At 45.0% G+C, this 27,970-nt stretch overlaps 1 protein-coding gene across 1 annotated transcript in view; it reads left to right on the forward strand.

The window, feature by feature from the left end:
* The window catches only part of SYNPO2L (synaptopodin 2 like), a 143,110-nt gene that overhangs the window by 62,252 nt on the left and 52,888 nt on the right, over positions 1-27,970 (forward strand). Inside the window, exon 2 of the mRNA XM_030203399.1 lies at positions 23,935-24,086. Within this exon, the coding sequence (XP_030059259.1) occupies positions 23,935-24,086 (152 nt within the window). The remainder of the gene's footprint in view (positions 1-23,934; positions 24,087-27,970) is intronic.

Below are 27,970 nucleotides of genomic sequence, written 5' to 3' on the forward strand. Positions count from 1 at the left end.
CATGCATAAAAAACATGCATAAAAGCCAATGTTCCAGCTAAATGCTCTTCTATAAAATGGCACCCAAGTGTGATGGTGAGTAGTTTGAATGTGGGCGGAGCATAGATAGGGTGCATAGTTACACACATTTGTAACAGAATACCATAATTTAGAAAGAAACAAGGAGACAGCCAGTTAACAAGAGCCAACGTGAAAGAAAACGACAGTAAGCGGATGTAAAAGAAGAAAAAATTCTGTCTATTTACTACGCTTGCTCAAGGGCGTTTGTTTTTAAACAACCTGGAGCAAGCGTAGTGAACAAAAAAGAATTTCTTCCTTTTCATTGACTTACTGTTTTCCACCATAATTTACATACATTTTTTAGATCTAGGTGTGAGCATTTATACAAGCTCTATGGCTGGTGTTAGTGGTTACACCTAAAATATATGCATGTATTTGTGCTGCTATGTTAGTATTCTATAACGGAAAGTAGGTGCCTAGTTTTCATTATGGAATAGACTATAGCAGGGTCCCCTTTTATAGAACTTCCCTCCCAGTGGCCAGATTTCATGGTTATAATCGCAGGGTCCTGGAAGGTGTACTGATGCATGGCTTCCTTTGCAATGACTGGATCAGAATAACCTGAGATAGGAAATAAAGGGGTCCTTTTAATATTCTATGGTAAAAATAGGCCTTAGAGTACCGTTATGCGGGTCTTTCCCATGTGCTAAGGCCATTTTTAATGCAGCCATAAAAAGACCTTTTTTCTATTTTTGGCATTAATGGCCATGTGCTAATGTTGGAATAAACTAAACCAATAAATTGGAGGATGAGATCCCAAGTTATCAATACATCAACAAAAAATATACAGGGGATTCTCTTATTTTGTAAGCACTAAGGAGTTTGCTATAGCCACCATCGGCGAATTTGAATGGATTTGAAATTTTCCTGACCTGTGGTCCTGACGCAGTCTTTGCGAAACGATGGCCAGTGTTGATCACAGCTGATTTTGCTGAGCTGTTTTGGATAATGAACAGAGACTGCGCAGCCAGAGCTAAGTTTTCTTTGTTTCAAACATTTAAATATTTGGTGTTGAATTAAGGCCAGCTGCATATCAATATATATAAAAGGCGAGTGTCGTACTCACTCGCAAATGCGCAGTAGAGACCTTCTCTGCCCCGCCCCCACGTCAATACGTGATGACGGGGGGTGGAACAGAGAGGGTCTGTACTGCGCATTTCTGAGGGAGGGACACCGCTGTCTAACGCTCCCCCCACCCGAGTCGCCGCCGCCACCCACCTTCTACCCGGTCGGGCCCTCACTCCACTATTGAAACAGCGAGGGTCCGGGAACGCAGCACTGAGCTCTGCTGAGCTGCCGACATCACCCTTCCTTCTTCTTCTCTGCCTCTGCCCTCGACGACGACGTTACGTCACACGAGGGCGGGACAGGCAGAGAAGAAGGAAGGCCGACGTCGGCAGCTCAGCAAAGCTCAGTGCTGCGTTCCTGGACCCTCGCTGTTTCAATAGTGGAGCGAGGGCCCGGCCGGGGGGGGGGGGGGGGGGCAAATTCGGAGGGGGAGGGGCAGCAGCGAACTCGGCGGTGGGGACGGGCCTTTCAACCTCCCCTTCCTATAATAGCCCATTTTTATGGGCTCAAAGGCTAGTAGTAAAATAAGAAAAAAGAGGTTTTTTGCCTTCCCAAGCTGCCAAGGTCTTAAATACAAATCAACTTACGCATCCAGATTTTCCTACATAAGCACAAAAATGTGGAACATATTACCAAAAGCCTTGAAAACAACGTACGACTACCTAAACTTCTGGAAATTACTAAGGACTAACCTGTTTGAAAAGGCCCAACCTAAATGCCTGATCCCTGCAACACAACAAAAGTAAAGTACGTTTTGGACATAACACAACTCTTCCGCTGACTGTTCCACATTACCACAACATCACTTTGTATTTGTTCACACCGGACTCTGCGAACGCCTCTTCGGTACTATGTAAGCCACATTGAGCCTGAAAATAGGTGGGAAAATGTGGAATACAAATGTAACAAATAAATAAATAAATGATGATGAAAAAGTCCTGCTCCTATAATATACAAAATATGTTGGGGAGCTTCTTGAGGCTTTTTCCTCCTTTCATAATTCAATCTTCTCCAGATTGCTTACAAAATAAGAGAATCCCCTATATATATATTCATGTGCTAATGTTGCCATTAGTGCATGACCATTTTTAAAAATTACCACATGAGCACTTACTGCCTCCTATTTTGTAGGTGCTAAGGGCTCCTGTGTAATTTGTACACTAACCAGTTAGAATGCCATCATGTTGATGTACTAACTGGTCCAGAAATGCTCAGTCTCTGCTCCTGATATGCCCCGTCAAAAAAAAAAAAAATTTAGCATGTGCACATTCCAAACTACTGTGTGACACTAGCATGTCTTGCGGTAGTCCACTTGTATCATTAGGCATGCATTAGTGCCTAACACAGCTTTGTAGTTCAAATATGTTAATTAATTAAGTATAGATAACAGCATACAAAGTTGAGAACCATCAAAACAGATAAACCCCCCCACAGCCCCCCTCTCTGTATGGCAAGGCTCTAACAACATAGGAAATCCACCAGCCTGGACACTTATGACTCACCCCCAGGTGATAAGAACTATCATACAAGCATGAATGATAGGAAAAGGATAACCTTCCCAAACACCCCAACCCCTCCCCCCACTCACAGACCACTAAAAAAAAGAAGGTAATATCAGAGAAGTAATTGGTGCCACTATTATAAATTCAACTCATTGAGAACTAAGCCACGTGCTCTAGTAAATAAAGACTGTATATATACACCCCATATCGCCCAAAAGGTCTTCATGCATTTAATGGTGGAACAGGCATCCCACTTCTCCATCACCGTGAGATTATGGAACAAATTCTTCCAATGCCAGAAAGTGGAAGGATGATCTAACACCCAATTTTTGAGGGGAGGGGGGGGGGGGCGGTTTGCCAGGTTCTTGAAGCCTGGATTGGCCACTGTCGGAGACAGGATGCTGGGCTTGATGGACCCTTGGTCTTTTCCCGGTATGGCGGTGCTTATGTACTTATGTAATATTGTAATAAGCATTTTTTGCCAAGTTTACAAGATTTATGAAACAACAAACGTTCATATTGGGAAAGTGATCCACAACGGGCCAACCTCCCAAACAAAACAGCCAACAGAGACAGAATGAGAGCTCTCCCCAATAAAGATTCTAGAAAATGGAACACTTTACACCAAAACACCTGAACCAATGGACATAACCGGAAGGCATGAGAAAGAGTCATATTCTGTCCCCTACACTTAGCACAGAGAGAAGACCCCACACATCCTGCATAATAAGCTTGTTTCAGAGTAAAAAAAGGCTCTAGTAAGCATCCAAAACCGACACTCACTATGGGTAGCCCTATGTACCTGATGAGGTATTAGCATAAGAACAGTAATCAGATCCATCTGTCGCAGATGGATCTGAAGCTCATCATTCCGTATCTGTAAAATAGCATCAAAATTCTTTGGAGGAGAAACTTTAGCAAGCAGCTTATAAAGACTAGACATGGATGGATGTGGTTGACCCGAAGGAACAAAGAAGTCATCCAAACTATCAGCCAAGTCTCTCATAAATGCACCTTTTAATAATTTAGGGGTCCTTTTACAAATGCGTGCTGAAAAACGGCTTGTGGGAGTGTAGGCATGGGTTTTGGGTGCGCGCCGATCCATTTTTCAGCACACCTGTATAAAATGCCTTTTTAAAATTTTGGCTGAAAATGAACGTGCGACAAAATGAAAATTGCTGCGTGTCCATTTTGGGTCTGAGACCTTACCGCCAGCCATTTACCTAGCGGTAAAGACTCACGCTGTAACCAGGCGGTAATGACCCATGCGTGCCAAATGCCACTTGGCGCATGTCCATTCCGTGCGTCCAAAAATAAAAAAATAATGTATTGGATGCATGCCAAAAATGAAATTACCATAAGAGCCATGCGGTAAGTCCATTTTGGCGCACTTTGGGCGCATGTAGACGCTTATGCATCTTAGTAAAAGAGCCCCTGAGTGATGTGAAATTTGTATGAAGGGAATAAAGTCTAAGTCAGGAAGTCCATAAATTAGCTGAAGGGATGCTAAGGGCCTTATCCCACTCTCCAATGTCAGAAGATCCGCTACAGAGATGATGCCCTTGGAAGCCCATCTATGAAAAGCACCATTATCCAATCCTGGGGGGAAATCTACATTCCCTAGGTTAGGTAGCATATCAGTATGGGTAGGAGCCTGGTTGAGTAGTGCTAAGAGAGTATGCCAGATATCCCGTATGGGGCCTTAAAGAACATTGTGTTTAAACTCTGAAGGCAAATTAGTTTGGGGGATATGGAGTATCAAATACGGGCAGAAATAAATCTTTTTCAATAGGCCATGGCATAGACTCCTCCGAACCCCGCACACAATCCTGAAGGTGCAGTAAGAAGCATGCACAATTGTATCACCTAATATCAGGGATCCCCAGCCCACCACTTGCCCAGTTACCTAACAAAAGATCCAATTTAATTTTTGACTTCCTCCCCTTCCAACAAAATTTTGCCAGTTCCCGGTATAGTATTCGAAGATCCCATTTTGTCACCCGAGATGATGAAGGACATAAAGCCACCTAGGAAAAATGATCATGCAAAATAAACTGATGCGACCATATAAGTATAAGGGCAAGCTATTCAAGATCATCAATTGTTGAGAAATTTGTTGTAGAAAAGCAGGGATATTAGTATCATAAAGGGTTCTTGGGTTCGCTGGTAGATAAATTCCCAAATATCTAAAACTCTCCACTGCCCATTTTAAGGGAAAGACACCCACCCAACCATCCCGGAGAGACTGGGTAGTGGCCACACCCTCAGATTTATCCATATTAATTTTAAACCCTAAGAATGCCCCAAATTCCCAAAGTTTTCTAAAAGCACCGGTAAAGACTCCAGGGGATTTGAAAGGTGAACCAGAATATCATCCACAAAAGCAGAGATCTTTATTTATTTATGCATTTATTTTTATGTTTAGTGTGTAACCCTTGAGGCAGACGGATGTTTCCCGTTGAAACATGGCTCTGTGTCTGATGTATGAGTGGTGCCTAATAAAGATTTGTACACTACCCATCCAGCTGCAAGCATCTTTCTGGTTCACTCCTACTTTTGGATTTGACTGTTCTGCACATGGGGGTTCCTTTTCCTTTTTGATTTTTTGTCTGCCATGCTTCAGCCACATAGAGGGGCATAATCGAATGGGGAGGACCGTCTCTAAGGATGTTCCGGCGAAGGGGTGGGGAAACCCGTATTATCAAAACAAGATGGGCGTCCCCGGTTTTTGGCCATAATGGAAACCGAGGATGCCCTTATCAAAAACAACCAAATCCAAGCCCTTTGGTTGTGGGAGGAGCCAGCATTCGTAGTGCACTGGTACTCCTCACATACCAGGACACCAACCGGGCACCCTAGGGGGCACTGCAGTGGCCTTCAGAAAAAGCTCCCAGGTGCATAGCTCCCTTATCTTGGGTGCTGAGCCCCCCAACCCCCCCTAAAACCCACTCCCCACAACTGTACACCACTACCATAACCCTTAGGGATGAAGGGGGCACCTACATGTGGGTACAGTGGATTTCGGGTGGGTTTTGGAGGGTTCACATTTACCACCACAAGTATAACAGGTGGTGGGGGGATGGGCCTGGGTCCGCCTGCCTGAAGTGCACTGCACCCACTAAAAACTGCTCCAGGGACTTGCATACTGCTGTGATGGAGCTGGGTATGACATTTGAGGCTGGCATAGAGGCTGGAAAAAATGTTTTTTAATTTTTTTTAGGGTGGGAGGGGGTTGGTGACCACTGGGGGAGTAAGTGGAGGTCATCCCCGATTCCCTCCAGTGGTCATCTGGTCAGTTTATGCACCTTTTCGAGGCTTGGTCGTGAAAAAAAAGGGACCAAGTAAAGTCGATCAAATGCTCGTGAGGAACGCCCTTCTTTTTTCCAATATCGGCCGAGGACGCCCATCTCTTAACCACGCCCCATGCCGCCTTCGGTACACTGCCAACACGCCCCCGTGAACTTTGGTCGTCCCCGCAATGGAAAGCAGTTGAGGTTGCAAAAAATCGGCTTTCGATTATGCAGATTTGGGCGACCTCGGGAGAAGGATGCCCATCTCCCTATTTGTGTCGGAAGATGGGCGTCCTTCCCTTTCGAAAATAAGCCTGATAATGGGCCAGATAGGCTCATGCCGTCTCCTGTCTTATTAAACCTCTTTGATTACAACTACCGTAGGGGCCCTTTTACCAAGCTGTGGCAAAAGGGGGCCGATCGGAATGCCCTTAATTTCAGGGCTGGCCATCTAACACAGCTTTGTAAAAAGGCACTAAATAAAGGCAAGAATCCCCAAGTAGTTGAGAATGAAGGCTTATTGCTCATAAGAGCAATTGAATTCAAGTAGTTCAGTCTATTTCTTGGCATTTAAAGCTGAGATACAGGTTCCATAACTGCATACTCATTGTAAGAGGGTCATGTGCAAACAATTACTTTGTGCTAATGCCATTACCCCCGGATTCTATATATGGCAACTAAAGTTGTGTGTGAAAATCTGTGCTCATTGCCAATTTGCATGTGGAACTTAATTGATTAATGAGCCAATCAGCACCAATAATTGGCTGCTAACAACCAATTATTGGCCTTAATTGGGAGTCACACACACATTGTATACTATAACACTGTGCATGGAACTCCATTTCAAGGGGGCATAGACAGAGGCATTTCGAGGGTGTTCCAGTTGCATTCCCAGAATTTGCACACATTGTTACAAAATAGACTCGATTGGTTCCTAACTTACGTACCGGCATTTACGCATAATTACCAGTGCCTAAATTTAGGCATGATTTATGCGCTTACCGCCAGATTCTATAAATCGCACCTAGAGATTCGTGCTGAAATCGGTGCGGATTCTATAACAACGTGCTTAACAAGTTAATCAGCGCTGATAACAGCTCTTAACAAGCAATAACATAGTAACATAGTAGGTGACGGCAGAAAAAGACCTGCACGGTCCATCCAGTCTGCCCAACAAGATAACTCATATTTGCTGCTTTTTGTGTATACCCTACTTTGATTTGTACCTGTGCTCTTCAGGGCACAGACCGTATAAGTCTGCCCAGCACTATCCCCACCTCCCACCACCAGCCCCTCCTCCCAACCATCGGCTCTGGCACAGACCGTATAAGTCTGCCCAGCACTATCCTCACCTCCCAACCACCGGCTCTGGCACAGACCGTATAAGTCTGCCCAGCACTATCCCCGCCTCCCAACCACCAGCCCCACCTCCTGATCTTGACTAAGCTCCTGAGGATCCATTCCTTCGGCACAGGATTCCTTTATGCTTATCCCATGCATGTTTGAATTCCGTTACCGTTTTCATTTCCACCACCTCCCGCGGGAGGGCATTCCAAGCATCCACTACTCTCTCTGTGAAAAAATACTTCCTGACATTTTTCTTGAGTCTGCCCCCCTTCAATCTCATTTCATGTCCTCTCGTTCTACCACCTTCCCATCTCCGGAAAAGGTTCGTTTGTGGATTAATACCTTTCAAATATTTGAACGTCTGTATCATATCACCCCTGTTTCTCCTTTCCTCCAGAGTATACATGTTTAGTTCAGCAAGCCTCTCCTCATACGTCTTGTAACGCAAATCCCATACCATTCTTGTAGCTTTTCTTTGCACCGCTTCAATTCTTTTTACATCCTTAACAAGATACGGCCTCCAAAACTGAACACAATACTCCAGGTGGGGCCTCACCACTGACTTATACAGGGGCATCAACACCCCCTTTCTTCTGCTGGTCACAGCTCTCTCTATACAGCCTAACAACCTTCTAGCTACGGCCACCGCCTTGTCACACTGTTTCGTCGCCTTCAAATCCTCAGATACTATCACCCCAAGATCCCTCTCTCCGCCCGTACCTATCAGACTCTCCCCGCCTAACACATACGTCTCTCGTGGATTTCTATTCCCTAAGTGCATCACTTTGCATTTCTTGGCATTGAATTTTAATGCCAAGACTTTGCATATCTCACAATCTAAAATTGCAGTATTGAAGCAATTATTAATATGGGTGGTATGCCATAATTATTTCAAATTTGAAGAATGTTTTTATAAGCAAATTAAGGGGGTAGCAATGGGGGCGAGTGTTGCGCCCTCATTAGCATGCCTCTATATGACTCAATTTGAAAAAAGATATGTATATCAGTCTCAGTGGGCCAAATATATCATATCCTGGAAACGGTATATCGATGACGTCATAATGTTTTGGCAAGGTCCCTTAATAGAATTAAAGAATTTTTTAGAGGATCTAAATATGGTGGATCCGAATATTAAATTTACCACACGTATAGCCCAACATGAATTAGAATTCCTGGATATTAAAATAGGTAGGACTATTGGAGGAGAATTTATAACTACTATTTTCCGTAAGCCCACCGACCGCAACGCGTTGTTGCATTATCAAAGTTTTCATCATTCGGGATTAAAAAGAGGGATACCGGTCGGGCAATTATTACGTCTAAGACGGTTATGCTCTTCCACCTTGGAATTTAAGAAACAGGCTAGAGATATGATAGCAAGGTTTATAGCCCGGGGTTATCCTATGGGGCTTCTTAAAATTGCGTATAAAAGAGCTCTTTATTCCCACCGTCCATGGTTACTGTTACCTAAGTCTAGACCTCCTTCAAAAGCGCTGGCATGTGTTATTCCATTTTCTCAAAAAGCGTCAACTGTGTGCAGTATTATACATAAACTTTGGCATGTGCTTTCCATACACCCAGAATTCAGAGAACGTCCAAAAGTTCAGGCGTCAAGCCAATATAGGTGAATTATTGAGAAGACCAAGAAGTTGATTGGAGGAAGGTAGACACTCCCCTTGTGGGAAATGTGTTTACTGTTGTTATTCCTTAAATGTTGGTAAGATCTTTTTACCCCATAGCAATAAGGAATTTGTATTACGTCACAATACCAATTGCACTAGTTCCCAGGTGGTATACTGCATTATATGCCCTTGTAGTGTTTATTACATAGGCCACACTAAACGCCCTTTAAAGAATAGAATAGCGGAACATGTTAGTAATTTGCGATTGAAGAAAATGATGAATCCCCTTGTAGCCCATTGGTATGAATGTAATCATACTATAGACCAGCTAAGATGTGTGGTGTTGATCCAGATCCCCCCTGATAGTTACGGGGGAGGAGATATTAGTACCCGATTGTTGGCTATAGAACAACGATATATTTATACATGGGGCACAGTGGCACCTATGGGCCTCAATCAGGAAGTAGAATGGATATGAGGCTATGTTCCTTTAAATTGCAATGGGTGTGGCAATGCATCCTGGGAGAAAAATATAAAGGGTGGCGTTTGACTCTCCCCAGTAATGTCAGCGGCGTGGTAGTAGGCTTCCGTCCTGAGAAGGTCTTATTCGGGTTGTAGCCGAATAATATGGGAAAAAGTAAGTGAAATTAAATTTATGGAGCATTATGAGTTACAGAGTATTAAAAATAGATATAAAATTTGTAAGGGTGGTAATAGGATTATGTTATTGTAGGTGGTTCCTCCTGATGAAGAAAGCGAAATGCGGTCCTGCATAGAGGAACCGACGCTTATGTAAGAACTAAGATAACATTAGATGCGGGAGTGATGTATTCATTCTGATCATCGATTACCTGAAGACGATGGAAAGTCGTTTACTCATTTGAAGACTCTGTCAGAGACTATCATAAAAACTATTAAATATCTATAGCGTAATTGAAAGCGCATAGAGAATTGTGTTAGAAACGGTGGTCGTTTTAAGGCTGTGGAGAGCATTTTGGCCCACTGGAACAGCAGGGCGCTATGTGCAACGGGATATCAAGATAGTCAAGAATATATCATTCATTTGAGATTGTAACAAATCATATATATGTATAAATAAGCAAAGTATGTAAAAAATATATTGATTTGTCGCACAGGTACGATGAAAGAATGATTGTGTATGAAAGGAATGAGTGAGAGATTTTGGTGATAGGTGGTTTTAAAATGCATATGTGATGTTTTAAAGCATATGTATACAATAAAGATAATTTGTAATTAAGAGACTGGAGCGAAGGTGTAATCAGAAGTAGGAGTGTTCCAGTAGTTTAACTATATCCCTAATTAGGAGATATTGAATTTTAATTGCCAAACCTTAGACCATTCTTCTAGCTTCCTCAGATCCTTTTTCATGTTTTCCACTCCCTCCGGGGTGTCCACTCTGTTACAGATCTTAGTATCATCCGCAATAGGCAAACTTTACCTTCTAACCCTTCGGCAATGTCACTCACAAATATATTGAACAGAATCGGTCCCAGCACCGATCCCTGAGGCACACCACTACTCACCTTTCCCTCCTCCGAGCGAATTCCATTCACCATCACCCTCTGGCTTCTGTCCGTCAACCAGTTCCTAATCCAGTTCACCACTTCGGGTCCTATCTTCAGCCCATCCAGTTTATTTAAGAGCCTCCTGTGGGGAACCGTGTCAAAAGCTTTGCTGAAATCTAAGTAGATTACGTCCATAGCTCGTCCCTGATTCAATTCTCCTGTCATCCAATCAAAGAACTCAATGAGATTCGTTTGGCACGATTTCCCTTTGGTAAAACCATGTTGTCTCGGATCTTGTAACTTATTGGCTTCCAGGAAATTCACTATCCTTTCCTTCAGCATCGCTTCCATTACTTTTCCAATAACCGAAGTGAGGCTTACCGGCCTGTAGTTTCCAGCTTCTTCCCTATCGCCACTTTTGTGAAGAGGGACCACCTCTGCCGTTCTCCAATCCCTCGGAACCTTTCCCGTCTGCAAGGATATATTAAACAAATCTTTAAGAGGACCCGCCAAAACCTCTCTGAGCTCCCTCAATATCCTGGGGTGGATCCCGTCCGGTCCCATGGCTTTGTCCACCTTTAGCTTTTCAAGTTGTTGATACACACTTTCTTCCGTGAACGGTGCTCAATCCACTTCATTCTCAATTGTATTATTTCCAGTCCATCGCGGTCCTTCTCCAGGATTTTCCTCTGTGAAAACAGAACAAAAGTATCTATAAGAACTAATTGGCAATAATTAGAATTTATGCACACAACTCACAAGTGCATTCTGTAATGCATGTGCCTAACTTCTAATGCATACAGACAAAAAGGAGCATGGTTATAAACAGGGAAATGGGTGTTTTGTGGGCATTCTGAAATTTATGCGCGTAGTTGGCCCAGTATGCCTAAATCTACCTGCTGGGATTTACACCACATTTTCGGTGATGTAAATGGAGGCACATAGTTGATAGCTCAGCATCTAAAACTAACTGAATTATATGTACCGCACCTAATTCTAGGCGCTGCTTATAGAATACGCTTAGTCGGCACTTATTTCCACGCCAATTTTTTAGGTGCCATCTATAGAATCTAGTCCTTAATGTGCATTTTTTTTGCTGCAGTTCCCATTTTTATGCAATGGGCCATTCAACAAATAACAAGCATTAACAATGTTAGAGTGTTTCATTAGTGAATGACCCCCATAAGTATTTCCTCCCTATTAAACGGCTAATTCTTTGAAGCTTTTTTCCCCATTTTGTGATTATTGTGACAAGACCTTGATGGATCAGGTCCTAAGTCTTTTATATTTTGAGCCTTATATATGAAGTATTTTTCCCACAGAGACAGAATGGGAGAAAACCTTTAGGACATAGGCTCCTTGGTAGCAACAAATTAGAATTAAATGCAAGTTATAAAAAAAAAAATCAGATGAGCATAAAAACAAAGTACCAAGAATCAACATCCACCAAGAGAGAAGTTTCTTGGATTAGTGGGTTATACGTTTTCTTAAATAAATACAGATAGCCAATATATGTACAGAGTATTCTGCCCTTTCACTGAAGTGTTTGGCATGCAGTTTAAACCAGAGTATAGAACATGGCTATGAGAAGATTCAGAACTCTTGAACCAAAAAATTCAGTAATCAAAACAAGGAAAAAACAATAACTTACAGTTCAGATGTTCTGGACAAGAGTTTTTGCCATGCAAACTGGGAGTGTTCTCCACTTGCTCTCTCTCTCAAGCACAAGAGAAGCTGGGAGTAATTCAACACCACACAGAGTAATGCTGTTTATACTTTTACACTGTTAAAATGTTGATAGCATCACAGAAGCTTAAATGGGGTCATACAGAGGAGATATGCTGCAGACTAACTTTCCAGACCAGATGGAGAGAGAAAAGGGGAAGCAACTAGCCCAGCATGCACAGAGAAAAAGTCGAGCCAATCGAAAGAGTCCCATAAGACACAGGAATCTGGAACAAGTGCTCTAGAAGAGTCTATTACAGAGAACTACAGGATTACAGGGATTTGTAGTTCAAGGCAAGGAAGTTTAATTGACAGGAGACAGCAGGAGCACACTTGACCCATTATCTGGCCTGAAGCCAGTAGGCGCAACTTGCTGCAATATTGAGTCACCCAAAACAATAGCAAACACTTATTAAAAAAGGCCAGTTTTTGACACAAATGAAATGGGCGCTAGCAAGGTTTTCCTCGGAGTGTGTATGTTTGAGAGAGTGTGTGTGAGAGTGACTGTGTGAGAGAGAGAGAGTGAATGTGTGAGTGTGTGTGTGTGTGTGACAGACAGAGAGTGGGTGTGTGTGTCTGTGAGAGAGTGTGTGTGTGTGAGAATGAGAGTGTGTGCGAGTGCGTATGTGAGCCACAGTGAGTGTGAGAGTGTGTTTCACACAGATACAGTGTGTGTGAGAGAGTGTGTGTGTGTGAGACAGATAGAGTGTGAGAGAGTATGTGTGTGATACACAGACTCCCTGTGAAAGCGAGAGTGTATGAGATCGAGAGAGTGTTTGAGAGTGATTATGTGACACATTGAGAGTGAATGTGATACAGTGTGAGACATAGAGTGTGTGGTAGACAGTGTATGAGAGTGAGAGAGACACTGACTGTGAGAGAGAGAGAGAGAGAGAGAGAGAGAGAGAGAGAGAGAGAGAGAGTGTGAGAGAGTGTGTGTGTGACAGAGATACCTCCCCCCTCCCTCTCTGTGGTCTCAGGACCCCCTCCCCCTCCCTCTCTGGTCCCCTTCCCCTCTGGTCTCAGGACCCCCTCCTCCTCCATGGTCTCAGGCCCCACCCCTGACGCCCTCACCGCCAAGCCCCCCCCTGAGGTCACAGCCGCTCACCCCTCCACCCCGCCAGGGTGCCACCGCTCCCCCTCCACCCCCCCCCCGAGGTCGCCGCAGCCACTGCTCCCCCTCCACCCCCCCGAGGTCGTCGCCGCTCCCCCCCACTGTCCAACGTCAGCTCAGCTGCCATTTCCGGCCACTGCTCTTCTCCTGTCGAGCAGCAGCGGCCGGTAGAAAAACAAAAAACCCAAATTAAACCTACAAAAATGCTTTTAAAAAGGAAGCGGGGCACTGCAGGCAGCCATCGGCTGTCAGCTTTGCATCTGCTCCTCCTCTCACCTTTCACGTCACTGCCCCTGGAGTAGAACCCCAGAGGAGCGCAGCGACGTGAGAGGAGGAGCGGCTGCAGAGCTGACAGCCAATGCCTGATGGCTGCCTGCGGTGCCCCGCTTCCTCTTTAAAAGCAGTTTTTTCAGGTTTAAGTTGCTTTTTTTGTTTTTGTACCGGCCGCTGTTGCTGAACAGGAGAAGCAGCACTGGCCAGAAATGGCAGCTGACATTGGATGGAGGGGGGGAGCGGCGGCGACCTCGGGGGGGGGGGGGGGTGGAGAGTGCAGCAGTGGCTGCGGCGACTTCGGGGGGTGGTGGAGGGGTATGGAGCGGTGGCACCCTCCCTGGTGGTGGGTGGAGGGGTGAGGGGCGGCGACCTCGGGGGGGGCGTGGCGAAGGGCTGAAACTGCTCCTCCAACGTTCCAATGTTACGAACGCAGCCAAAGATATTGGAACATTGGGAGTGCAAGATGAACTTCAATGAAGCTGCCTGGGGCCGGGCCCGCACTGCTGTTGCTTGGGCTCTCTGGATGACATCATCCGAGGCTTCAGTCCCAGGCACAGTCAATCAGAATGGAGGCACGGGCCCAGGCAGCTTCATGGAACGTTCATGGTGCAAATTATTATATAGGATAAGGCTGCCTAGGACCAATAGTTTGCTTTGCTTTGAGTGTATCAAGATGGTGGCTATGGCTTCAGCCTTGCCACATGATGCCATCTGTCAATTAAACCTCCGTGGTTCAAGGGCACAACCTTATTTAAAGATACAGGCAATCTAATCTGTTACAGACAATGCTTAACATATATACATAAACAACAAACAGCCTGCCTTCATGCAAATGGGGGCAGAAAACAGAGTATGGAGCCAAGCATTCTCCTTATCTATACTGAGCTTCTAAGACACAGAAACTAAAGCTTTTTATTATTGTCAGACCTATGAGTTCTTGTACCAAGTAGAGCGCTGCTAAGCCCGGTACTCAGACCAGGTTCTGCTTGGTGGCCGGACAACCCCGGGTTTCACCTGCGCTGTCCACCATTCCCCAGAGGTTGAGCCCCTAGGTGCAGGCGGCCTGCAGGGCTTACGAGATGGACCAGGAAGTGATGAACGTGACGACCAGATAGGCAGCAGGCAAGAGAGTAATCCAGGTACAGTCAGAGTCAGTAGGCAAGCAGCAGACACAAGAGTAGTCCAGGTAGAGGCAAGGTCAGGAGGCAGGCAGCAGACACAAGAGTAATCCAGATACAGGCAGAGTCAGCAACGAAGAACAAAGTAGAGGAAAAGTACACTACTGAGCAAGTAACACCTACCAAAGTAGAAGCCGAAGCAAGGAGTCTAGGGAGAGCTCAGCTGATAAAGTGCTGGCATCTGACATCAGCAGGGAGAAGGGGCACAGCCATAGGACAAGAGCAGGGGAAGGAGGAACCGGAAGACCAATAGGAGAGAAGCAAGGGAAGCCAGGCAGAGGAAGAGCAGACCCAGGTGGGTGGAAGCAAAGCAATCAAGGAGCCTGCAACCAGAGAAGAACTACACACACATGGCTCAGGGCTGTGCCAGTCAAGTGTGCATGTCAATGGGACCCTGCGCAGCCCGAGGACGCCACTTGCGTTGAGGTAGGGGACATGACAATTATAGAGATTTTTATCATAATTTCTACAATGGTTTTATAGATGTTATACCATATATAGATTTTTGAGGTTCCTTGGGCATAGTTTTGATTAAGCTGTCCCATTTTGATGTGAAAGTGTTTACTTAAAATCCTAATATTTGTGAGGCTAATGACATGAAAAGTATATGAAAGCAAATAATGTAAGAGAGTGACTTTCATAAGAACGTAAGCATAGCCATACTGGGTCACTCCAATGGTCCATCTAGCCCAGTATCCTGCTTCCAGCGGTGTCCATCCAGGTCACAAGTACCTGGCAGAAACCCAATTAATTAGCAAAATTCCATGCTACCAATCCCAGGGCAAGCAATGGCTTCCCCCGTGTCCATCTCAATATTAGACTATGGACTTTTCTTCCAGGAATTTGTCCAAACCTGTTTTAAACCCAGATGTGCTAAACACTGTTACACATCTTCCAACAGCAAGTTCCAGAGCTTAACTATTATTGGAGTGAAAAATACTTTCTCCTATTTGTTTTCAAAGTTTTTCTATGCAATTTCATTGAGTGTCCACTGGTCTTCTACTTTTTCAAAGAGTGAAAAATCAATTAACTTCTACCCATTCTACACCACTGAGGATTTTGTAGACCTCAATCATATCACCCCTCAGCCATCTCTTTTTTTTTTTTTTTAATTTATTTATTTATCAATTTACATATATAAACAAGCAAAGCTATATACTTGCCAAGAAAATAACATTACTGTTCACAAAGAAAAAACAAGGAAAATAATTATATTAAGTAATCACATACAGCACGCTAACCAAAGTCCACAATGATGGGATTCAAAATTTACGATATGGATACTAGAAAGGAATGTTTTTAAGAAAACTACTCTCTATCGGATGCTCATAATGGATACCCTTTTCTCTTACATAGGACTATGATCTAAATACTCCCCTGCCCTTTTGCAGCCAATAAAGAAGAAAGTTGTGAAGGCTCATAGAACACATACTTATTTGACTGATACTTTACTAAACATTTGCAAGGGTACTTTAAGAAGAAAGTTCCACCTAACTTAATTACACCAGGTCTATCTCTGTCTACGCGTTTGGGTTTCCTTAGTAACATCAGGGAAGAGATGAACCTTCAGACCAAGGAAGCTCTTATCTTTATTTTAAAAGAAAAGTCTCATCAACCAGTTCTTATCCGGTGATAAAGCTACTGTGGCAATTAAAGTAGAGGCATTTACTAATACAGTATCTGAGGATTCTAATATTATCGAGATATCTAGTACTAGTTTTTCTTGAGATACTTGAAGTTTTTGAGGCAAATAATATATTTGTGTAAATGGTGGAACCATTTCTTCTGAAACACCTAGTATCTCTATAATGTATTTTCTGAGCATTTCTCTTGGTAAAACCTCTATTTTCTTAGGAAAATTCAAAAATCGAATATTATTATTTCTAGATACATTTTCCAAGAATTCGGTTTGTCTTCTCAAAGCAATTAAATCCTTTATCATAGTCTCTTGGTGTGAATGTATTTCTTTCAACTCATTCTCCATTTCTGCTTGTCGGTTCGATATTGTCTCTACCCTGGTTTCAGTATCTTGAACCTTTTGATCCAAGTTAGTAACATCCTGAGATAATTGTTTTATTTGTGGACTTAGGGATTTCCCCAGGTCCACAATCAGTGTAGACAGAGTCTCTAGTGTAATTTCAGTTGGTTTCTGAGTCAAAGGAAATTGTACCTCAACTGCAACAGCAGGGGATTGTTGTGTTCTATTTTTTTCCACCTACTTCCATCTGGTCCTGGCTGTTAGGCGTTGTTTCCCTCCCTCTCGAGATGCCTTGTTCTCCAACTAGGCCCGCACTCTCCGCATGATGTTTCACCTCCTCGGTCCGCTGGACTGCTTCACTCCTCGGTGGTGTCCAACTGGAAACCGGTGTTGACGTGCTCGCTCCCAAGAGCTGCGGGGGAGGCGCCCTAACATCGGGGCTGAGCGACAACTCCAACCCAGCGGTCACTGAAGTGTTACCATCTCCACCCGGTTGACCTAGCGGGTCTGCTCCCGGTGTCATCTGTTTCTCTGCTCTTTGAAGGTAACTAGTCATTGTAGATTGTACTGAAGGAGGATTTTGCCGTGGTGGGGCAGCAGAGGAGGACAAGTGGCCCCTTTTCTTCGGCATTTTCTCAGAGAGCTTGTTGAGCGTCCGATTTAGTCAGCGGCCATTGAATCCCCCCCCCCCCCCCCAGCCATCTTTTTTTTCCATAACCTCTTTAGCCTTTCCTTATATGGGAGGAGTTCCATCCCCTTTAGCATTTTGGTTACTCTTCTTTGAACGTTTTCTAATTCTGCTATATTTTTTTTGAGATATGACGACCAGAATAGAATTAAATACTCAAGGTGCAGTCACATCATGGAGCGATACAGAGGCATTATAATATTCTTGGTCTTATTTTGCATCCCTTTCCTAATAATTCTTAGCATCCTTTTGCTTTTTTTGGTCGCCACCTCCACACACTGGGCAGAAGATTTCAGGGTATTGTCTACAATGATACCTAGATATTTTTCTTGAGTGCTGACTCCTAAGGTGGACCCTAGCATCAGTTAACTATGATTTGGATTATTCTTCCCAATGTGCATCACTTTGCATTTGTCCACATTAAATTTCATCTGCCATTTGGGTGCCTGGTCTTCCAGTTTCCTAATGTCTGATTGCAATTTCACAATCTGCATGTGTTTTGACAACTTTGAAAAGTTTTGTGTCATTTCTTTAACTAAGAGCATCATCTAATGTGATGAGGGCAAGATGGAAGGTCTGACAACAAAACACCATACAATTTTAACAACCAGAAATTACAACTAAATTCAGGGTAAAAGGGGAATATAATTGAATTAGCATTTATATTCTGCTTTCATGAGGAACATCCTGGCTCAAGTCATTTAGAAACAACCATTATACAATACGATATAGATAACTAGTAAAAGTAAAAAGAAGTTCACATAATTGGATAGATACAATATACATAACATTGAATAAATAGCATTAAAAACAATTCAAATACACAATCATATAAATAAACATTTTAATGACACACCCTCTCCATTGAACAATATACAGTAATCATAAGTATGCAAATAGGCATCATAAAATTGAAATACAACAATTTCAAGTATATTGAAATCAATTGTGAAAATGAGCAAGTTCAAAGAAATAGTCCAGTTAATAATTAAATAGCAAATCTAAGATATAATCCCTCAGTTTTAAACACAGGAGGAAATGTGGTTAAACAATAACAATGTCAGTGTTTTAAATGCCAGCCACCATGATGTTATTATACTTGTTTAATCAGACCGATGCTGAATATCCAGATATAATGCAGCTGATGCAACTTATCTGGGTCCCAGTGATATTCAGACCAGTACCCAGATATGTAACTGGATAAAGCTAGGAGAGCCTTTTTGTTCTAACTTTATTTGGATAGTTACCTGCTTAGTGGACTGAATATCACTGCCAATTGTGTAAAACTTTGTCCCCAGATCACCCTGACAGTGAAAATCCGGGTATGGACCCAGTGTGTGGGACTCATCTGGGTAAGTTCCCTTCCTGTGTAGTTAAGTCCTGCTGAATATATTGACTCCTATCAATATCAAATTGAACTGTCTCATATTAAGCTAGTGAAATTTACCTTTTGGAAATAAAGATAGTTGAATTCCCATTTATTTATTTATTTATGCATGCATGTATCCCACTGTTATCCAAAAACAATTTTCAGTTCGAAGTGGCTTCCAATTTACAGTTTAGGTGAGGTATACAAATTAGCTTTATTGTTATTACATGGATAGGACAAAGATTGTTTCTTAGATATTTATAGAATGTTTGAGGGTCGTTCTGAAAGGTAGGACTATAATATATAGTTATCTGGAGGGATTTGTTGGTTTACAATTTACATTTTAGGTGAGATTTACAAATTAGTTTTATCATTATGACATGGTTAAGACAAAGATCGTTTCTTAGATATCTATAGAATGATTGAGGGTAGTTCTGAAAGGTAGAACTATAATTCAAAGATAAAGAATTTCATAATTGAGGGGTCTTACTCTGAATTGTTCATTTAGGGGTCCTTTTACTAAGCCGTGGTAAAAAAACGGCCTGCGGAAGTGTAGGTGCGTGGTATTGGGCGCGCGCTGAGCCACTTTTTACCACATCTACAAAAAATTGGTTTTTTTAACAGGACGGAAAAAGGGCCTGTGGTGAAAGTGAAATCAGTGGGCGCGCAAAACTGGCCTGAATCCTTAATGCCTCCCATTGATCTAGTGGTAAAGGCTCACGTGCTACACGCTCGATGAGTGGCTGGCATGCACCAAGTGCCAATTACCACCAGACCCAGCGTGCGTAGGAGGAAATAAATAATTCATCCAGGTGTTATGGGTGCGCGCCAAATCTGAAATTACCACCAGAAGGGCACACTGGCCTGAAGGTAGTTTCATTTTGACCCACGCTGCAAGTGCGTACAGCCTACCGCAACTTGGTAAAAGGGCCTCTTAGTGTCCATGATAATCTCAGCTCCTTAGCAGATGGTAATACCAAATGGATATCCTGACTAAAATGAAATGTTCAAGTAGTCAAATATCACTGAAGGAAAAGACAGTGCAAAATGCAAAAAATACTGAAGATAACCAGAAACTTGGACTGGGGGCATGAACTGGACTCTAATAAAAGCCATACACCAGAATAATAAAGTAAAAAAGCTTTATTTGTGACTTGAAAGAACCATAACCAAGACACTAAGCCTGCCAGCATCTAATTTGTTCACCACAAGATTACTGTGCCTTTCCCCTGGAAGAAAAATTAAGATAGGCCCCCCTCCCCATAACACCATCTCTCCCAAGGTAGTCATGGAGGGGGAGGGGTGGGGAGCAGGGGGAACTTCTTCAGAGTTCCAGTAAACCCTGCAGACACTTTCCAGACCTATATAGAAAACCTGCTATAGTAATATAAACTGATTTGCAAGCTATTAGAGATGTACATTTCCCAAAGCTGGGATGGACCACAGATTTCCAACAAATGGAGAGAAGAGGCACTAGAGGTAAAATGTCAAATAAAGGTTTATTGAAAACTTGCAATAGGTCAAGCTGGTTTTTCTCCAACTACTGTGCAAAATCCTCTAGAGAAATAATACAACCAAGTAGATAGGTCCGACTCGTATCTGTGTTGTGGCACTAATGCCTGCCTCAGGGGTCCCAATGTCTCTTCTGTACCGGGTGTTTTTGGTTTCTCTCCGGGGCCATTATGGTGTAACACCAGCTCCTCACGGCTACACTGGATATCCGGTCGGTCTTGCATCTTGCATCTTTAATCCCTCCTCCCCCCCCCCCCCCCCATGTACTGCTCTCTCTCTCTCTTTGTATCCATTGGTCTAGTATCTCTTCCCTCTCTCACCCATTGCATATTTGGTTTGAGTCTCTCTCCTCCTGTCTCTCTCTCTCCCCCCACCTCCATGCAGGTCTGGTAGGTCTCTGTGCTCCTCCCCCTGCATGGGTCTGACATCTCTGTCTCCCCCCCTCCCCCCAGACAGGTTTTGGCACCTCTGTTGGCCCAAGCATGGGCTTGGCATCTTTCTCTGGTCTGACGTCTTCTTCTGCTCTGCCATCCCCTGCAGTCCACTGCAGCCAACAGAGGCAGTGCTGTAGACAGGCAGCCTGCAGCTGGCCCCACCTGGCCTTTTCTCTGCTGCATCTGTCCAAAGGAAGTGACATCACAGGAGATGGGAGGGACGCGACAGAGAAGAGGCCCTGATGGGGCCAGTCACAAGCAGCCTGTCCAGTGTTGCCAGGTGGGCGGTTTTACCGCCCAATTGGGCGGTTTTCCGCGACCCGCCGCAGGAAATTTTTGCCCGCGGCGGGTTGCGGTTTTTTGGGCTCCTTTTTGGCTTCGGGGCGGTTTTTTCGCCGGCTTTTGCGGTTTTTTCGCCGGCTTTTTTCGGCCGCGGTGGGCGGGGTTAATGACGTTTCTGGGCGGGGTTAGTGACGTGGGAGGCGGGGTTAGTGACGGGGGAGGCGGGGTTAGTGACGGGGAGGCGGGGCCGATGACGGGGGAGGCGGGGCCGATGACGGCGGGGGCGGGGTGATGACGCGGGGGCGGGGGTGTCAGGGGCGGGGTTTGAGTTTGGGCGGGTTTTGGGCTGGATTTTGGGCTCCTTTAGGCTGGAAAAAAATTTTCCACCTGGCAACCCTGAGCCTGTCTACAGCACTGCCTCTGCTGGCTGCAAGGGAGAGAAGGGGAGAAAAAGAAGACATTAGATTCAAGCAGGGGGAGGAAGAGAGTGATACCGGACCCTGAGGGGGAGTCAGGTTGAGGAAGGCAGATAGTAAGGTCAGAGAGCAGAGGACAGCAGGTGGCCCCTACCATTGGCTGGCCCTGGGCATTTTGCCGGGCTCACTGAATGGTAGCTATGCCCCTGCTCCTCATTCTAGAACTTGGTGTGTAAATTTAAAGTGGCATTTATGTGCTTATAGAATACTAGCTTACTAACACTTATGCAGGTAAATGAACACTTGCGCATGTAAGTGCTAGGTGCATACTAAGCGCTATTCTATAAATGATAAGCATAACTCGCTTAGCATAAATGCAAGGGGGTGTTCATAGAGGACGCACATGTGCGCAGTGGGGTGCTGGAGCAGGCTCTCACAGGCTCGCAAGAGCCGTTTGTTAAGTTTTTAAGAATTTTGGGAGCCGGTTGTTAAAGTAGGCCTCCCCATGGCTACTTTAACAACTGACTCCCAAAATGTGGGCTTGGGCCCCCTCCTGAATTCATTTTTACTTTGCTGGCAGTAATGCTGGCCCCACCAGCCAAGTAAATAGACTGCTGCTGCTCCCTGCTCCTTGTTTCTGACTCTGAGCATCAGGCTGAGACTTTTCATGCAAGCGCAAGAAGGTTCCATCATGCTGCTCAGAGCCAGAAACAAGCAGCAGTGAATGGTGGCAGTCCATTTATTGGCTGGTGGGGCTCGACAAAGGTATGCCTAGCGTGCCCGCACAAGGGAGGAGAGAGAGAGGCATGCATTCCCCCCAAAAAAAAGAATTTCAGGGCCGGCTATGCCCGGAGAGAGAGCCCATTGTTAAAAATTTACCAGCACACCCCTGCATGTGCGTAACCAACATTTATACATGTAACTCACAGAATACTGTAACGTATGCACTAAAGTGCCGCCTTTAGCTGTGCACATTAACACCTGCTATTGACATAGTGTAAGCGGCTGTACCTAAATGCAGGCATGTGGATGCTGGCTTATGCTAGTGTTCTATAATGGAATCCTGGCACCCAGATGCCATTATAAAATTAGCACTCAGCAAGCTGCATCTAGGCACTTGTGGTGCCCAATTATAGAATTGTCCCCTAACTGCCTTAGGACAAAACAGAAACAGATGAATTTTGCCTGAGTACCTTGTCAAAGATATGTTAATTTAGTCCAATAAAAAAAGTTTGTTGACCCTTATTTCCACATAACCAACTGGACTAACATGGCAATCACAATTCTCTGCTCAGTACCGAGTGGCTTTTAAATGAACAAATAACTTTCAGACAACAGAGGAAACCTGATCCTCCACAGAAACAGCCAAGTCAATAATTCTACTGAGGCTACAAATCTTCTGGCATAGAGATAACATAAGAACATAAGTGTTGCCATAATGGAACAGACCGAAGGTCCATCAAGCCCAGTATCCTCTTTCCAAGAGTGGCCAATCCTGGTTACAAGTACCTGGCAATATTCCAAAACAGTAAAATAGATTTTACGCTGCTTATCCTAGAAATAAGCAGTAGATTTTCCCCAAGTCCATCTTAATAATAGCTTTTGGACTTTTCTTTTAGGAAGTTATCCAAACCATTTTTAAACCCTGCTAAGCTAACTGCTTTTACCACATTCTGTGGCACTGAATTCCAGAGTTTAGTTACACATTGAATGAGGAATTATTTTCTCCAATTTGTTTTAAATTTACTACTTTATAGCTTCATTTCATGTCCTTTAGTCCTAGTATTTTTGAAAAGAGTAAATAAGCGATTCATATCCACTCATTCCATTCCACTAATTATTTTACAGACCTCTATCATATCTTCCCTCAGCCATCTCTTCTCCAAGGTGAAGAGCCCTAGCCGCCTGAGCCTTTCCTCATAAGGAAGTCGTCCTATCCCCTTTATCATTTTTGTCACCCTACTCTGTACCTTTTCTAATTCCACTATATCTTTTTTGAGATGCGGTGACCAGAATTGCACACAGTATTTGAGGTGTTGTTGCACTTTGGAGGGATATAAAGGCATTATAACATTCTAATTTTTGCTTTCCATTACTTTCCTAATAATACCTAACATTCTATTTACTTTCTTAGCTACCGCTGCACAATGAGCAGAGGGTTTCAAAGTATTATCAACAATGACACCTAGATCCTTTTCTTGATTGCTGACTCCTAATGTGGAACCTTGCATCACATAGCTATAATTTGGGCTCCTCTTTCCCACATGCATCACTTTGCACTTTCTCACGTTAAACGTCATCTGCCATTTGGATGCCCAGTCTCTCAGTCTCGTAAGGTCCTCTTGCAATTTTTCACAATCCTTTTGCAGTTTAACAACTTTGAATAACTTTGTGTCATCATCAAATTTAATTACCTTACTAGTTATTCCCATCTCTATATCATTTATATATAAATGAACTTCCTGTATGATACAGGAAGTACTTGCTCTCCAATTTCAGCACCTGCACTGTAACCAATCAAATCAACCACCTTTTTTTCCTGTCTTCTAGATCCGCAAGAGAAGCAAGGCATGCCGAAGTGGCCTTTGGGAGAATGATGAGTTGGTGTCCATCAATGGGAAACCCTGTTCTGGCCTTTCACATGCCGAAGCAATGCAAATCATTGACTCTTCTGGTGGACATTTGCAGATGTGGGTAAAAAGGTAAATCCAAACTGCCTTCAGTGACACAGGTGTCAATCTTCTTAATGAGGGAAGCGATGACCATAAGGTTATCGCCATATCTTCTAGTCTTGGCTTTGTATTTGCTGTCATTGATAGAAAGTTAAATTTTGTTCTGCAGCCTTGATTTTTTCTGTGCAGTCAGGTACCCTGGCATCATGTCCCTGCTTTTGATGTTCTGACTCACTTCACATAACCCTATTGGCTTGAATGCCCTTTGATATAGTTACAGAAGTACCATTCAGAAGTACCCCAGAAATGTGCATCTATTTTTTTAGTAATATAACTGCAAGAGCTGTAGAAAACATGGGTGTCATTGAAGAAGCTAACACCTCAATCTTCAGTGATTGTTACAGTTTTTACTTTAATTCTGTTATTGCTTAGTAGGAGGCAGTGACAGGGGTTATAGAGAAGTCAGTGCAGGGGTGAAGGCAGTAGTATCAGTATGTGGCTGGAAGTAGTGGTAAGTGCTCTTACTTTGCCCCCCCCCCCACTCCAGAATATGATTGCCTTTCACCTTGTTGCCACCTTGGTTACAGTGTAGTACCTTCTTCCATTCTGCCTCCACTTGCCATAGCTGCTGCTTTCTCCATACCACCAGCCATAATTGTTGTTGGCACCTGGATGTAGTAAAAGAAATACACATATAGCCCAGTCTCTCCTTTCTCCTCAGTATCTCAGAGGTTTAAAAAAAGGATTGGATAGCTTCATAAAAGAAGTCAATAAGCCATAATTAATGGGGGAAGTGACGTCATCAAGGCAGATGGCTGCTTAAGCCTTGAGCTCCGGGACCCTCAGATGGCGAGAGTTAGAATTTCGGCTTGTTACCTGCTGTAATGATGGACAGATAGAATGTGGTCGGTGAGCTAACTGTCGGGCTTCTTCCCTGGAAGCACTGGGTTTGTAAGCCCTTGGACCACTACCGTGGAGCGGCAGTAGCAGGCAAGGTCACCTTCAAAGCAGAGACGAGGCAAGGCTGGACTGGAACCCCGAACTGGAGTTCTGCACTGGAATACACAGGACTGGAACCCACTGGACTGGAACCCACTGGACTGATACACACTGGAGTGGAGCCCACTGGACTGGAACACACGGGACCGGAACCCGCTGGACAGGAACACACTGGACCTAGGCTTCACCTACTCTTAGCCACCATTCCCCGAGGGTTGAGCCCTCAGGTTCGGGCAGCCGGCAGGGCTTACAGGAAAACCAGAACTGGAACTAGCAAGCAGGAACAACAGGAATCAGGATACAGAAGTGCCCCAAGGCACCTAGGTGAAAGCAAGGCAGACAAGCAGGGAATGTCCGGGTTCAGGCAGTAGTCGGGTCAGGCAGCAGGCAGCATGTATTGGGGTTCAGGCTGTAGTCGGGTCAGGCAGCAGGCAGCAAGACTATGGCTGGAGCTCCAGTAGCAAGGAGTACTGGCAGTGGACAGGACTAGGGCTGAAGCTCCAGAAGCAAAGGAAAACACACACGGGAAAACCAGAAAGCTAAACATAAGAAAACTAGTAAAGCTGTACACAAGCTAACAAGAAAGCTATGCCCAAGCTAACTAGTCACAAGCTAGAAACTCACACTGAACTGGACGAGGTAGCAGTGCACAGAGCAATCTAACATACCAGGGACCTTAGACGATGCAAAGGCAAAGGCTGCAGTCTCTAAGTGATTAATAAAGCCCTTCAACACCTGAGGAGCAGCTGCAGCCATCAGTAAGCAACTACGGAGGCTGTCCAGGCACAAACAAGAGAGACAAGTCCGGCAGCCAGGAAGAACCGGACCAGACTGGGCTAAAGTCTGGAACGGGTAGGAACAGCAAGACAAACTATGGCAGCCACTGGCTCTGGCCACCAGCGGGTGAGAGGAGAACAAACCAAGGAGCAGGCAGAGCGCACACAGAACATAGAGAGACTTAGAATACCTAGGTGCAGCAGAGAGGAGCAAACAGAGCCAGGCTGGAGACAGAGGTAGAGCTAACTCAGGCAGCACCCCCAGGTGCAGTAGAGTGGAGTCATTAGAGCCATGCTAGAAGCAGCCAGCACACAGAAGGAAAACTACTCCAGAAAGGATAGGCAGAAGCCAGCTTAGAAGCTGACCCCCAGAAATAAGGTAAGTCTGAGGGTGGTCATGGCCACAGACGTGACAGTACCTCCCCCTCAAGACCCCCCTTCTGGTCTCCACGGGGGGTTCAGGTGTCCAGGGGTAACTGTGGTGAAACCTCCTGATAGGTTTCAGAACCCAAACATGGATCGCTGGACTGGAAGCAGCAAGGAAGTCCAGCACTTGCGGCCAGGAGCGGGTCTTGTAAACAGGAGGCTCTTTCGAACCACCTCTGGACGGAATCAGAATCTTGGATGCAGCAAGAGGAGTCCTACTCAACCGGAGCCCTTTTCTGAGGGGATCCACAACTTCTTGGGCCTCCGGGCATATCAACCTAGTAGCAGGAACAGGGCTAGCATCCAAAGCTAGGCTGAGATTGGGACCCAAATGGGAATCAAAGGCTTGACTGTAACTGGAACCAGGAACTGGACCGGGATCAGGAGCTTGACTGGACCTGGAAGCCAGCACGGCCTCAGCATCCTGGCTGGCACTGGAACTCGGAGTGGACTCAACATCATCTTGGCTGGAACTCAAACTCCGAGTGGACTCAGCATCATCTGGGCTGGAACTCAAACTCGGAGTGAACTCAGCATCTTGGCTGGAGCTGGAACTCAGCTCGGATTCCGTATCTCGGCTGGAGCTGGAACTTGGAGTAAACTCAGTGTCTGAGCTAGAACTGGAGCTTGGATCAGACTCAGCATCTGGGCTCGAACTGGAACTCGGAGCAGCCTCAGCTGCGGGGATGGAACTGGAACTCAGAATAGATGCAACAGCTTGGCTGGAACTGATGCTCTTCTGGTTGGACTGGAACGACCTTCTAAGCCGTCTCCTTTCGGCGTTGGCTTCAGGAGTAGTCCGCAGGGCAGGCTCCAAGAGAAGACTGCGGCGGTACTCACAGAGCGTGATAGCAGGATCACTTGCAGAAACTGGTTTTCTCTGGACCCCAAGCCGCTGAACTTGCCTTCTCTCAGCTACAGCTTCGGGGGTATTTTCCAAGGCTGGATCAGAACAAAGTCTATCACGGAACTCTTGGAGCGTCATCTCATCATTAAGGGCAGAAACTGAAGAAACCTTTATAGGTTGGGCGCTCAGCCTGGTATCAGGAGCAGTCCCAGGACTGGGACCCGGACTGGAATCAGGACTTGAACCGGGACTAGGACCCAGACTGGAATCAGAGTCTGGACTGAAACAGGAACTCTGAACCGGAGCTGAATCGGGACTGGGACCCGGACTGGAATCAGAAGCTTTACAGGCAGGGCCCCTCAAACTGGACTCAGGAGCTTGGCTGGGAGCGCCCCTCAAACTGGACTTTAACTGAGGCTTGGCAGAAAAAAAACCCTCAGACAGGGATCAGAGGCTCGGTCTGAAGCACCACTCAAACTGGTCTCAGGAGCTTGACCGGTCACTTGGACAAGATCCGGAGGCTTGACCCCGAGCGCCACTCAAACAGGACTTGGAGGCTCCATCAGAAGTACCCCCCGAACTGGCCTCCGGGGTTTCACTGGACGTGCCACTTGAACTGAGACCGGAGGCTCGGCCAGAAGCGCCACTCGAACAGGAATCATAGGCTCAATCGAAAGCGTCCCTCGGACGGGACTCAGAGGCTTGATTGGGAACGCTGCTTGAACTGGAATCGGAGGCTCAGTATGAAGCATCCCCCGGACTGGACTCAGGTGCTTAGGTGGCATAGCTACTTGAACTGGAGTCAGAGGCTGGCTCCTCGAGAAGTCTGGAGCGGTATTCATAAAGCTTAGTCGAAGGATCGATAT

This window comes from Microcaecilia unicolor, chromosome 5 (assembly GCF_901765095.1).
Source record: "Microcaecilia unicolor chromosome 5, aMicUni1.1, whole genome shotgun sequence".
NCBI classification, from domain to species: Eukaryota; Metazoa; Chordata; class Amphibia; order Gymnophiona; family Siphonopidae; genus Microcaecilia; species Microcaecilia unicolor.